Source organism: Fukomys damarensis, unplaced genomic scaffold, assembly GCF_012274545.1.
Source record: "Fukomys damarensis isolate Sample0158 unplaced genomic scaffold, DMR_v1.0_HiC HiC_scaffold_18, whole genome shotgun sequence".
In the NCBI taxonomy this organism is placed as follows: domain Eukaryota; kingdom Metazoa; phylum Chordata; class Mammalia; order Rodentia; family Bathyergidae; genus Fukomys; species Fukomys damarensis.
Window position 1 is genome coordinate 49326242 of NW_022900930.1, and position 14693 is coordinate 49340934.

General features: G+C 41.5%; 1 protein-coding gene across 2 annotated transcripts in view; it reads right to left on the reverse strand.

Annotated features, from left to right (window-relative positions):
• The window catches only part of Pinx1 (PIN2 (TERF1) interacting telomerase inhibitor 1), a 70845-nt gene extending 57868 nt beyond the window's left edge, over positions 1-12977 (reverse strand). Inside the window, exons 1-4 of one of the 2 annotated variants that reach the window (XM_010622841.1) lie at positions 12819-12977; positions 7376-7485; positions 5682-5774; positions 2070-2148 (exon numbers count right to left, since the gene is read on the reverse strand). In XM_010622841.1, the coding sequence (XP_010621143.1) occupies positions 2070-2148; positions 5682-5774; positions 7376-7485; positions 12819-12837 (301 nt within the window). In that variant the 5' untranslated portion in view covers positions 12838-12977. The remainder of the gene's footprint in view (positions 1-2069; positions 2149-5681; positions 5775-7375; positions 7486-12818) is intronic. The other variant, XM_010622849.1, reaches the window with a different exon arrangement.
• Positions 12978-14693: the final 1716 nt, after the last annotated feature.

The following is a 14693-nucleotide window of genomic DNA, read 5'->3' on the forward strand; positions in this document are numbered from 1 at the left end:
CCGGTACGAAAAAAAAAAAAAAAAAAAAAAATCCTAGCTTTCTGCTTTCTCCTAGAACAGTTTTCACACGCTGTTCCACTCACATTTTGTGCACAGTAATTACTTGTTTCTGGCAGGGGAGGCACAAATGACTTACACACTGTAAGAGGTTTAGCCACATCTCTCACCCTCTCCAACTAGATGCTAGTAACACTTCCTCAGCTGTGAGGATCAAAACTGTCTTCAGACACTGCCAAATGTCCTGTGGGGGCAGCACTCCCATAGAGAAGCAACATCTCAGGACAACGTTATCACAATCTTTGTGGTAACACTCCATATACACTTCTAATATTTTTTTTCTTTTTTCTTTATGGGTACACTTTAGGCATACTATACAGTTACATTCATCATTGGGATCCTGTACTTTGCATGATCTATCTTGGTTCTTATTTTTCCCCATTCCCCTGTTCCCCCGTCACCCCCTCTATCCTTCCCTATTTACAGAGACTTTGTTTCCATTCTTTTCCTTTTCTCTTATTTTTTTCTTTTCCCTTCTTAGCTTTCCCCTACACCTTTAGACATTTTTTCCTATTACAGAGTATCAATTATATCTAGTATTTATTTTAACCATCTTTTGGAAATGGAGATAACAGCCATAGAAAGTACCTAAAACATAATGATTACAAATATCTGTAACTGCCAGACATGTCAAGAGAGTGTTAATATCACCCCAGGAGTTCCCCAACCCCAAATGTTCCTCCAACCAAAGGTGTCACAGCACTGCCTTCATGGTGGAGTACTCTCGCCCTGTTCTTCAGAATAATTTGGCCATCTAAGCATAGCAGTTTAATATTAGAGTGCAGCCTGGTATTTGCAGTTCATGTAAGTAGAACCACACTGGATACAGATCTCTGAGTCCATCTTCTTTCAGTCAACATTAAGTCACAGAGCCCTCTATACTAGGGAATGAACTATTAATCTGTGGGCCAAATAGAACTGGCCATGTGCTTTTGTAAAGTTTTATGGGGACACAGCCACCCACATTTACTTGTTCACATACTGTCTTATGGCTTTCACTCTCCAACAGCCAAACAGAGCAGCTGTGACACAGACCCTGTGATCTCCAAAGTATTTCTACCTAGCCCTTGACAAAAAAATTCTACAAATACATGTTTAACTATACTACATTTTATTCACACTTATAAAAATGGCTGTGTATTTTTCTATTCTACTGGTGGGAGCTTCTGATTACTGTCAATTGGAAGATACTGCAAATAGTATCCCTGCATTCTAGTTCACATCTTGCAAGGCACAGGTGCACAGGCATCTGCTGGCTAAGAGTAAAAGGCCATTAGCTTATCTCTGTAGGAAGTCCACATTCCACATTTTCAGCAGAACTTGCCATTGCCACTCTTCCTAATTCCAATAGGTATGCCACGGTATCATGTTGTGATATTATACTGCATTGTCCTGATGACCAATGTGAAGTGTGCCCTGTCACCTGTTTCTTGGGCACATGGATAGCCTCTTCTGTAAAATACCTGATAAAGACTTATCTCTGCCAGGGGCAGTGGCAGTGGCAGTGGCACACACCGGCAGTCTCAGCTAGTTGGGAGGCTGAGGCAGAAGGACTGCATGGGCTCAGGAGTTCAAGGCAGAACTGCATGACACTTGGGCAATGTGAACCTCCATGAATTAAAAGGTGAAGCAAACCCCAGTAGGAAGATAAATATAGAAAAGGCTTCTCCACTGAACCTCTGCTGGCTGTTGCTTATGGCCCCACTTGGTATTTCTTTCTTACCTGTATTTAAAAACCATCCTTTCAGGCATATTCAAGCATCGCATAAAGACAACTTCACTATGTAAGGTGGAAACTGAATGCATTTATCTTGCCATTCTCCAATGGTGAATGGGGAAAGAAAGTGTCTGTGATGACCAAAGGAACATTCAATGAAAGCACCAACAAAATGTACAGAACCGAGTATCTGTAAAATTTCAAATGACTTTCAGCTATATAATGCCTTCTGTATAGAGTTGATACAAATACACTGAAAACTATGTTTCCTCTAAGTTCAATGAATTTTCCCTACCTGTAGTTTCCTGCCCATGGCAAGTGTTCAGCTCAGCCAGAAGCTGGTTAAAATCATCCTGATGAGCAATCCAGTTGTCCTGAAAATACCAAAAAGAGTGAGAGACAAGCCTATAGTTGACCAAGCCTGACTGAGACATCTTTTATTTACTTATTTAACACTAAAAGAGCTTTTTTGTTGTTGTTGTTAGTGTCACATAAAAAATTCAAGCATGCTACACTATCTAAAAACTACAAAGAATGCATTTTAATAAAGAAACCCTTCTCTCATCCCACCACCTCCTGGCTGAGTTTATTGCCCTCATGAATTAAAATTGTAAGAGAAATAACCACAAAATAGTTTTGTGGAGTCTTTTGTCTACAGTGCTTTCATGATGATTAGGTTAATATTATTTTCCTATGCATACTGAGGATATACTCTTAAGTGAAATAAATAAGTCACATATATGTAAATACCAAATAGTTTCGCTACTGTGAAAAACTATAGTTGTACATAAGATCCTAATGGTATAACTGACAATGTGAAATAGGAAGAAAAGGGCTAAAGGTGTAGGGGAAGTGGGAAGGGTAGGGGATAGGAAATAAGGGAAAAGAAAAAATATGAGAAAATGAAAACATGGAAATAAAGTATTTGTAAATAGGGAAGGGAGGAGGGAGTGAAGGGAGGGCAGGGTTAAGGGGAAAAAATGAGTACCAAGATCTGTCATGTAAAGGTACAAGATCCCAATGATGAATGTAACTGTACTGTATACCTAAAATGTACCAATAAACTCAATGAGGAAAAAAAATTATCTTCCTAAAAATTTTATTCTTTTCTTAACAAAATTTTTAACAGATTTCTGATCACAAAAAAATCAGTATAAAAGTTCAATGTATCGAAAAGCACCCCAGCACTATTATACCAAATGTAGAGCAGATTGCCAATCTAGATGGAACAATTTTCAATTTATACCCAGACACAGTGCTTTATTTACCCTCTTCTCCCCTTCTCTTAAGAACTTAGCAACAACAAAAACCCCACATAAGCCCATATTTTAAAAAAGGCAAAAAAATTTGAGGGACCTTTCCAGAGTACATAGTTCAGCATCAATAATTCACATAATGCAACAAAGTGTATGGATAGGATTCTTTTACAAAAAGATCACTTCCAGTGACATATTCATAGTGACAGAAAAGGAAATCAAGGCCATCAGATTAACAGCTTAAAAATACACATAAAGGAAATCTAAATGTACTGACATATACTGCACTCCCGGGAAGGCTTGGCACTGTATACAGACGGCCATACTTCCTTATATTGAGGAAGACAGCTGACTTGAGAATTTACATGGCTGCACAGCTTCTAGATGCTCTTGGGACACCCTGCTGATGGAAAAGTTCTTCCTCCTCTTCCTCTTCATGTATGTTTACTCTAAAGACCTGTACTTCTTTGTGCAACCTCCTCTCCCTGGGAATTTTCAATATAACCATCACGTCTTCACCAGCGCCCCAAGAGTTCTGGTTCTTCCAGATGAAGTCGGACTACAACACCAGCATTTGCAGCCCAAACTGTAACAGTCTGGCCTGCCCTGGGTACGTATCTGACTGGTGTCTCCAACTGTTCTGATCATCTCCCAGCCTCCCACTGGTTGATCCTGTCTGGGAGTACTCTTCATGTGAATAAACTCCCCATCAACATTCACCTCTTCAATGTACACATTCTGTGGCTGAGGCAGAATGAGAGGCACCAACACTACCACTCATCTCTGATTCTTCTACCTCAGCTCTCTTCCACTTCCTCTAATGTGAACATGCTTGGGACACTGTCATACGGAAGGACTAAAAGGACCATCAAACTCTCTTCTTTGCATCCACCTCTATCATGAGCATTTCATGCTTCCTTTGGGTCTCATTAATTTCTTTGCACGTGTTTTTGGAAAACTCCAAGTCTTCAGAAAGGCTCTGAAAACAACTCTCCATATCCACTTTAAGTAAAGTTTCATCTGCTATTTTTTTGGTAGCAGCTAAGGAGGGTTCTGGGCAACCTGAACCTTTAGATCCTCCAAGTCTCCTCTCAATTTTTTTTGTCAGCAAGTGCAGTGGCCAGAGCAGCATCTTTAAAGTTCAGGGCTGCTTCCTAGTCTCTTAAACTTGGTCTGGGTTCCATTAAGATCAGATTCTCAGTACGAATGAAGAGCAGCTGGTCATGCTTGGCCTTGCACTACTCGCCCAGCTTGATCTGGAGCTCGGTGTGCTTATCAGCAGTGTCCAGGATATATTTTAGATTCAAGGAAATTTGGCTGTTATGAAATACTAAAAATTTCACCAAAATATTGCTTGATAAATTAAAATGGATGGAGGAAATTATGTAAGCTTGAAATGTCTCAAGTGTCATCATCTAACCTGATCAATATCAAAAAGAGGCTTTTTGGAAACTCAGGGACTGATTTTTAAATGTGGAGATTGGTCAATATTCAAGTTATGGTCAATGCAGGTAACCTATGTGCAAAATATTAAAATAAAGCAAAATAAAACTACTTTTTTTCTCACTACAGGAAATTGGCAGTTCAAAGGATAAGAGCAGTGAGAGATACAGAAGTGCTCTTCTTTGCTCTGTAGAGCTGAAAATATTTTGCTCAATTCTGATTACTAGCAAATGACCTAAATTTTACAATGCTTTGGGGAAAGGGGAAGGAAGGACTCAAAGTGCTCTGAATCAATGTGCAGCCATGTGTAAGGTGATCAGCTGCTGGAAAATGGAGGCCTCCTAAACATTACCAACTAGTGGGAAGTAGTCTCAATGCGGGGATTTGCCTCATGCTACATCTTAGGAATTATTTTAAAGAAGGTGGCCTGATGTTGGAGCATACTGAATAGGTGTACTGGGTAGTGCTTCTGCTAAGAAAGTAAGACATTGCATGTCTCTCAAAACTACATTCAAAACCAGCCATATATAAACTTTTTCTCCAGTGGCTGAAAAATTTAGCTGTTTGTCCAGAAAACTTTAGCTGTCCCAACCTACTACTCAGAGCTGCTGAGCTAATCAAAGTACTCGGTTCATCTAAAAGTAATTCTCTCCCAGATTCTGTTGGCCACAAAAATTTATGAACAAAGCTTCCAGCCTGATCACTTTCAAAAGGAAACAATGGTACTGAACAGGAAAACCACGGCAGGCCACTGATTTTTAATTGCAGTGTCAATGTTCAAAAGAAAATGGGAATATATTCAAATGCTACACACCAACAGTCAGAAACAGACAACAGGAGAACTACTTTCTTGTGGTAGTTCCTAAACTAAGTAACACCAACTTTTAATAGTATAAACTAAAATCAGAACACAGGTTAAGATAAAATATCCTTTCTGTCCTGAAAGGAAGACTTCTGAAAGAGTTTAGCAATAAAGCTTGCTTGGATCGCTTAGGTATAAGCCAGTAAGGACCCTGAGAGGCCTGGAAGACAAGGCGATGGATGGCATGTCATACAAAGATGCACAAGTCTAGCCAGCACTCGTGCTTTAGCCAAAACACCAATACTATATACTGCAAAAATCAAAACTGAGTGGAGTGGAATTCTAAAGTTACCAGAACCACAGTCAGTTATGCAAAGAAAACACCAAATGGCACACTATTGCTCACTTCATTATTGTTGGTAGCTCCAAGTCCCAGGTGATTATTTTTAACTTGAACCTTAATATGATCCGTGGCTCCTTGTTCCTGAGCCCCCAACCCCTGTGAAGAGTGAACACAAAGGGAGTTAGCATTTTTATTAAGTAGAGAGCTCCAATATTTCTTCCTTCACCAACCATTCAATTAATGACTAAACATCTAGGGTAAGGCACTATCCTTGCCCTCAGAGAGGACACAGCCCAACACTAAGGATGTACACATAGTAATGAACACCAATTCTTCAGCCTGAGACCAGATATAAGCTTCCTGCAGACACTAGGTAGAAAACATCTCAGGCTGATGCTCAAGGCAGAATGCTACTACCAAACTCACTGAAGCCCACAGGTGGTGCTACAAGCCTACAGTTCCCTCCATCACTTAAGGTCACAAAAGGACACCAAGGAAAGAGCAAAAGGCACACTCCAAGTCCCCTGCAACAATTAACATTGACTTGTATGGCTCAGGTCAAGAGAACAGTAAACACAGAGCCTAAGGTGGGAAAGGGCTTGCTATAGTGGAGGGTGGCTCTGGCAAGTAATAAAAGGAAAATACACTGATAGGAAGGGGTTGGACCTTACAGGACCTTAGGACTTAAGGTAGACACTTGCATTTGATTTTTAAAGCTCTTGGAAAGCACTGGATCTTATGCAAAGGCATATGATGATCTAATTTCCATATTCTAAAACATTCTGGCTGTCATATAGTAAAGTGGACCAGAGGAGGGTGGTGCTGAGTGCTGGGGGGATGAGGACAGCTGACAGTGGGCCCGGTGCTGGAAAGAGGAACAACGACTGAAAACGCAGGAAAGGGAGACAGGAATCAAGTTCTCTGGCTTAAATATATGGGTAGATGAATGTGTGGGCAGAGGGTACCATCTCCAAAAATCAGGTCAACTCAGGAGGAAAAGATGTGAGGGGATTCAGAGTTTTGGAAAACAAATGATACCCTTGAGATGTGTGCTTATGTAGAAAAGCCAAGCAGGCCAATGAATTTACAGATTTGGAGCTCTGAGGGCAGAACTGGACTCCATATAATTGAAAGCACAACATGGAAGGAAATGAAATCACTGAAGCAGTACACAGCAAAGGGCTTGTGCTGGACCCCAAGGAGATCCAAGCTCAACATGTCTGGGGGAAACAGAGACAGCAAGAAACTTAGATGTGCTGGTAAGGCCAAAGAAGAAAAGAGGAGGAGTACTGTGGATGCCAAGACACACGTATTACAAAGAAGGAGTATTCAATTACATCCCACGATACTAAGGGCTGCGTAACATGAGAACAAAAGTGCCCACTGAGTTTGACAAGAGCACTAACTTGCCAGAGTCAGCAAGGGAAAAAGCACACACACATACAGTCTAGATAGAAAAGGGAACTGAACATTACTGACAGCAATATAAGGCCCTGGTGGTTAAGCACGATTTCATGTGCAACTAATGAAAAAGTAGCATCTAAGGAAGACGCTAATCACAGCAGTTCAAATGGGGAGAGCTGACATTCATGTTTAATTCTAATTTCATCATTTAGTCACTGCAATTTATTTCTCCAAAATTACTTATTGATCCAAAACAAAAACTTATACCAAGCTTCTATGAAAAATGATTCATAATCCCCTGCCATGACTCAGGTGTTTTGATCTTATTTTTGCTTTTCTTCTCTCCAAAATACCTTTCCTTTAGACCACCCCATCTTCTCTAGCATCCTCTGGCCGAACTTGGAATCGTCATTACTCCATGCAGTGTTTCTTGGGTCCACAGCCCACTTTTGCTTTCGCGGGCCTGTAAATGAAAAAGTACCCCTTCAATCTTCTGAACTTGGGAGAAACACACAAATACTCACCTACTCACATACACTATGATGCACATGTTTTATTACATACAGACACCAGACTGAACACACAGTGAACATTAAGAGAAGGAAGCATTATTAGTTTCCCAAATAACTACATGCTCTTAACATATAAACTGACTTTCTAAGTTTAAATTGTTCCCTCTAAATGTGACAAAGCAAAATAAACACCACACTTAACCAACAGCTGCAACTGAAAGCACCTATGGACACCAGCGTCATCATCACCATCAGTAGCAGAGGTGAGAGCCCTTCTCATAGCTATCACTGCCAGGGCTTGTGTGCCAAACCCTATACATATAGTTCTATGTATGTGACACACTCATCGTCTGTATACATTCTAGATTCAATTTTCACAGTAAGCCAATGAAAGGAAGTAAGTATTAAGTTCACCTTTCCGATAAGGAAACTTGCAGCTTAGAGAAAGAAATGTGCCTAATGTCCCCAAGCAAAACCCAGGCCCTTTATACATATCAAGGTTCTACTGACTTCAAAGCTCATATTCTTAATGTACAATATAAATTGTCATTATGATCTTGAGGGGAGTCAACTGTACCTCCATTATATGTACAGTCTACACTCAAGGACAACTTCCCCTCTCACTGAACTGCCCTACACATCATAACCAAGTCACCGAACTTCCAGAGTCAAGGATCTATTTCACTTCTGGCATTTAACATACTATATTGTGCTGGGGCTATTTATATCCATTATCTATTATTTCCTGCTAGACCATATATTCCTGAAGGGTCATATTCATTTTTCTTTGTTTCATTGCAATTAGTAAATATAACACTTTATGTAGCAGTCCCTCAATAAATATGTGAATGAATGAGAAAAATTCATGGGAAGGGAAGAAAGGAGGAAAGAAAAAGAAAAAGAAAAAGAAAAGAGGAAAGGAGCATAACTGAATTAAGGAAATTGCTGGGTCTCATCAAACTATTCTTTTAAATGTATATAAGTAACTGAGCTCTAGAAACTCGAGTTTATTACTGTAGCTTTAAGAAAAATTACTACAGAGAAACAATCACAAAGATTCACAGAACAAAAAATATGAGACCTACAGCCGACTGTGGGCAAATGAGGAATGTGAAGATTTCAGGGTCACCATCACTCACCCACTTCAGCAGCCTCTGATCTCGGAAGTCTCACAACACAACGAAAACATAACACAACCTCTAGTCATAGTGGCTCATTGTGCTGACAATCACTGTGCTGTGAAATCAATTCAGACCCTTAACTATCCATGCCCTAACAAAAAACGAGAAAACCTTTGCATACACAGGCAGAAAAGGCCACTCACAAAGCAAAATGAGTGGGACTCAAATTTACAGTGTTCTGCAATAAAAATTTGACCCAAATGCTCTATTTGGCTTATTACTACTCTCCTTATCGTGGTAGAGACTCAGGATAACACTGTCTCTACAAATAAACATACAAGAGATAAGCCTTGCTAACCAGCATTCTGTATGTAGCTGGTACTGGTGGGTCAGAGTGCTTTGTTTGCCAGGGGTCTTTGACTGCAGCTGAGATGAAGGAGGCATCTTGGAGAATGACTGACCCTCCTCTACAATAAGAAATCCGTGCTTCATATCCATACCCAACACACTGCAATGGTCTATAGGACTCGCTACTAGAGGTCAGCTCCTCTTCCCCAGGGAAAGGCAGGCATCCTCTACAAAGAGGGCCAGAGCAGTGTTTTCCAAAACAAGGTGCTAGGGGAGGGAGGTGCTCTTCACCTAAAAAGGAACAATGTTAAAAAAATATTTATCAACTAGAATTTCCCAGGGACTCTAACATGCAAATGTACAGATCCTGCTGGAGGGCAGACCAGCCATTCCAGACTCCCAAACATAACAGACTAGAATAATTTTCTTTAATCTTGTACAAAGTTTCCAAATTTGGGAAATCCTAGCAAGACGGTGTCTTTGCCCAGAATACTCTCAAGGTCCTAGGTTCAATCTCTAGCGCACACACACACACACACACACACACACACACACACACAAAAGCCAGGACGGTCGGTCTGTCTGAATCGCCGTTCACCAGTCCTGGTATTCCCAGGCTCACTTGTTCCAGCTGCTCAGGCATCAGCTTTACTAAGGCTGTATGCAGAAGAGCTGAGAGCAGGCCTGACTGCTAACCCTGAAAGGCTTGCATACAAGGTTAGCCTCTGCTGGGAACTTGGATTTCAGGCAGGTTCCCACCATTTTTGTAAGAGTGACACACTATGCTTACTGTTGTGCAAATGGTGAGGCTCATGAGTCTGCTCACTTTCTGGGTCTTCCTAGCTGAAGAAAGGAAGCATGTCATGTGCGGTACTATGAGAAGATAAATCTGGAAGTGTGTGCCCAGTTTCCCCATGCTTTGTCCACGCATCCTTCCTTTCACTTGTTCTGCTTTAACATTCTTTAGCTGTATAAATCCGAGCCATATGACTATATGCTGAGTCTTCCGTCTGAATCTAGCAAAACACTGATCTGGGCTGGTCATGAGGACTCCAATATAACCTTAAAGAACTTTGCACGGAATAGCACTGGGCCTCAGGTGGAGAACCCTGAGTCTGGCAATAGGTGTTCACCCAGCCTTTGACAGGGGCTCCTTCTGTTTGGAGATATAACTGTAAATGGTCCTAGCGGGATACATGTGTATGGGACAGCTCCAGGGGACTTCATTTTTCAGCCTCCGTATCTGATATCACAAGGTTTATGCCAGCAGCAAGCTAATTTGATGGGTACATTGAATTCCAACATCAGGGACAGAAGTTCCTCTTTCTTTTTCCAAAGATACATTCAGATATTCAAGAGCTCAAATATAACACCTACAGTCTTATTAAAAAATTATTCAAGGGCTGGAAATTTAGCTCAGTGGTTCTGGCTCCTGCCTTGCAAGTGCAAAAGCCTGAGTTCAATTCCAGTACCGGAAAAAAAAAAAAAAAAAAAATTATTCAAGACATATTTACGATCAAGAAAACTGCAATATAAATTTTTAATGCAATGAGTATCCAAACCATTATAGTGTTATGCTTATAAAATGTAAAAAGTGTCAAAAATTGCCTTGAAAAGGAAAGCACCTATGAAAAATTAGTATCTTGATAAATAACCTGAGTCTAAAATTGTGAATTACATATAGATCAGGAAGTAAGGGTGATAAATAAATTCTTGTCTTACATGAGACAAACTCAATAGAGCAGCATTTGATTAGAGGAATACAAGCTAAAGAATGTTTTTGAGAAATACAAAGAAAACCACTAGTAAATTTACTGTGTTGAAAATATGATCCACATGGAAAAGGGAAATAAATGAAACAGTATGTTTAATAAAGCAAAAATGTTTGCTAGTGTTAAGTAGGCAAAAATAAGTAGGGTGCAAAACTGATCCCAGTTTTATAAATTATCAGAGAATAGTTTCTGGGTAATGAAATTATGGAACCGAGAATTTCTTATTCTTCTATTTTCTAATCTCTAAAAAGTGAATACCAATGCTAAATATTTTATCACTAGAAGCCATAAACATTAATTTAGCAAATCATGAAAAGGGACTACACAAAATGTTATATATTATTATGACAAAGATTTAAAAACTTGGAGTACTGAAGCCAGGCGTGGTGGTGCATGCCTGTAATTCCAGCTCTGGGGAGGCTGAGGCAGGAGGATCACTGTGAGTTCGAGACCAGCCTGGGCTACATAGTGAGTTCCAGGACAGTTGTAACTACATAGTGAGACCCTGTCTTAAAAAAACCAAAACCAAACAAACAAACAAAAAAAACCCAACAACAACAAAAAACAAACTTGGAGTAGGGCCGGGGATTTAGCTCAGCGGTTCAGTGGCCTGCCTTGCAAGCCCAAGGACCCGAATTCAATCCCTGGTACCAAAAACAAAACAAAAAAAAAACTTGGAGTATTGGAGGGGGCAGAACTGAAAATACTTGTGCCTCGTATATTATTGCTATCCACACATACCACTTCAGATTTTTCAAATTGTTAAAAAAAAATAAACAAACACCCATCTCATCGATTTTTAAGCTAACCTCGTGAAGACTGTAAGGAAATTTTAATAGACTCCCAGAAACTAATCAAGAGAACAGTAATAAACAACTAGCAGATACAGGGCCGGTGTTCCAAGTGCTGAATTAGTACTCAAGTTCATCAAAGACTATGAAAACCGTAAGAAATCTCAGCAATCCATTTTCTAATCTTGACTACTTATTTTTGCTGATGAATAAATAAGAACCACAGGGTCGCCATCTAAAACATTTTCCTTTGAATTCCTATTTAGAAATAACAGGAGGCCGCTGCAAAAATGTAAAGACAGAGACAACTAAATCAATTTTGCTACTAACTGAAGGGACTTGGAATAAACTATTTTCCTGATTTCAATTCCTGCTCTTGTAAAAAAGAAGGGACGGTGCCTGGCCCATTCTGTTTTCTGCTAGGAGTGCTTGGGTGGTCCCTTCGATAACAGGATGAGGCCGGCATTTATTTCGCAAAATCCCTATGCAGTTGCTGCTGGTCTGTTAAATAAGCTGTTTCTGTCTGCTGCTCACCGCACAACTTCAAAAAAAGTTCAAGACCAGCTCTTCCTAACTATGACTCGACTGCCACCTGGTGGCAGCAACCTCATCTGCAGGTCCCATCCAGAAGTTAAATGGCCTCTCAAGGGGAGCGGGAATTAGGGGATTTCATTCCCGAGGGTAAAAAGTAAAAAAAAGCAAACAGGATGGAGCACCGCAACCAACACTCTAGTAGTGGAGTAACTGCGAGATAACGAAGACACACCCTCCCGTTTAAAATCACTCTAGCCCGCATGCCTCCCACCCCAAAGGCTTTCTGTTTGACACTTCCAGCCCTGGGTTTTTCTTTTTCTGCGCGCCAGGACATCTTCAACAGCTGGATTCACTGCCCGCGGAGATCCTTCTAGCCTACCTCCAGTTTTTAAATCTGTGGAAACCGAGGCTCGGGGAAGTGAAAGCAGCACTCTGGGTTCCGAAGATGCAGGAGACAGGGCCTGCCCCAGGACCTTAAGTCCCGACTCCAGTTCGAACCCACCGCGAGCGCCTCAGGTGTGGAAGACAGGAGTCTCATAGGGACACTCAGAGTCTACTTTACTTGCAGACCGGCGGCTTTCAGGGAACGGGCTGGGGCACCCCTGCACTCGGCAGGGAGAACCTAGGCCGACTCCCCGGCCCAGACCCCCGGTCTCAAAACGCCTACCCGGTGGCTTTTCCTTCGCGCTGGGCTCGGGCCTCCGCATGCGACACTTACGCTCGGCCAGCATCGACATGTCGACGAGTCCGCGGCTTGCAGGCCTTCGGACAGGCGCGACTGTGGTGACGCGGTTCGGACGAGGAAAAGAGAGCCGTAGGGCCGGACGCGTACCACCGAGGAAATTTAGCTGCCCGGGCGCGTGCTTACGACGTCACGGCGCGCGACCCGCTACCGACCACGCGGCGGCGAGGGGCGGAGCCCGAGGCGTGGCCAGCCGGAGAGAGTGGTGGTTCATTCGCTGGAACCTCCGGGCATGCGCTCTGCCCTCAAACAGTTGCAAGTCTGAGCGGAAGACTGAACAATAATCCTTAGGGTCACCGTAGTCCTGTGAGAGGTGTTCACAGGGAGTTGCAGGAACTCGGCTGGAGAGGAAAACGGCGTTATGGTGTCCTTTTTTTCTTCACGCTCTACTTCCCCCTTCCCCCGGGAGAGACGGATGGATAAGTGATACATATATCTCATATGTTTCTGTCATCGTATGGGATCATGAACAAATTAGTTAAGCAGATAACTAATTCTCTCTTAAATTAATGTAACATAAAGGCAGATTCTTAGTTACTTTTCTCCACCCCGACACGTGCGCTGAATTTTGCCTCTTATCATAACCATCTCTATATCTATACCAGCCACTACCACCTCATGATTTTGAGAATGCTAGGGGCTCCATAAATGTTTGCAAATGGTAATTAAAGTGCCTGTGTCTCCAGGGGAGTTATAATGAGATTATAGCAGTGAAATTTTCAGGAAGACGGGAGTGTTTTTGGACAGGTATCTCTCAGGTGACCTTCAGGTGACAGTGCACGCACACAAGTTTTCCCTGTACAAATGGAAAGTGAACAGAGCAGTGTCCAGATGCCCAGAGACGCTATGTGAAGCTTGTTCTTAATGAAACTCACCCTTTCGGGATCTAGACTAAGATAACTTCTTTTATTTCATAAAAGTTAGAAGAAACACAAAAGAGTATTTACTCTCTGAAACTACCCAGGAAAGGAGAAGGGTGAGGGAGTGCAAGTGAATGGTAGTTTCAGTGGGGAAGAGTAAGATTAAATTAGCGATTCGGACTTAGGAAGACAGGATCATGAACGTTTTAGGATAACTAGGAGATCTGTTTAATTATAGCAGTGAAAATGAAGGCAAGTATACAGTGAGAAGAGTGAATTAATATTTTTCAAGCCCTACATATTTTGGTCTGTGATTCAGGAAGATAAATATAGTCAGAAAGGTTGAGGCAGAAGTCTGTGCTGCTGCTGCTGTAAACCAGGTGATGGGTGGATCAGTATTGCACCATGACTGAACATGCCAAATCCCCCCCACCCCCACACAGTGCTCTGTAAGAAGCTACGAGGAATGTTGCAGAACAGATTCTGCATTTAGGTGAATCCAAAGTTTATTCCAGCTCCAGCATCCTCTGCGCCTATGAAATATTGATTAAAATTACAGCAATTTATCTATAAAAGAAAGAGCTGAAGCTTGTCAATTAAATTTCCCTTACTCCTCAAAGACAGCGGCCTGATACAATACAAAAAGCAAAATCAAGCATTATCATGGCAGTCAGAATACCTGAGAGACCGAATCCTACAACAGGCTTGGTAGTATGGCCATGGACAAATCATTTCACCTCTTTTAGTATCAGTATTCCAATGTATATGTATACATGGGGGGGAGCTGGATGATATTTGAGATGGTTTCCGTGTATAAAAAGACTTTCAGATAATTACTTTAATCCAAGACATACAACTCAGTAGTCTGACCATTAGGAGAATATAACATAAGTGTTCAGAGTGCAGGGCTGGGGGTTTAGCTCAGTGGTACGACTGCCTGCCTTGTAGCACAAAGATCCAAGTTTGATTTATCTCCAGTACAAAAAAAAAA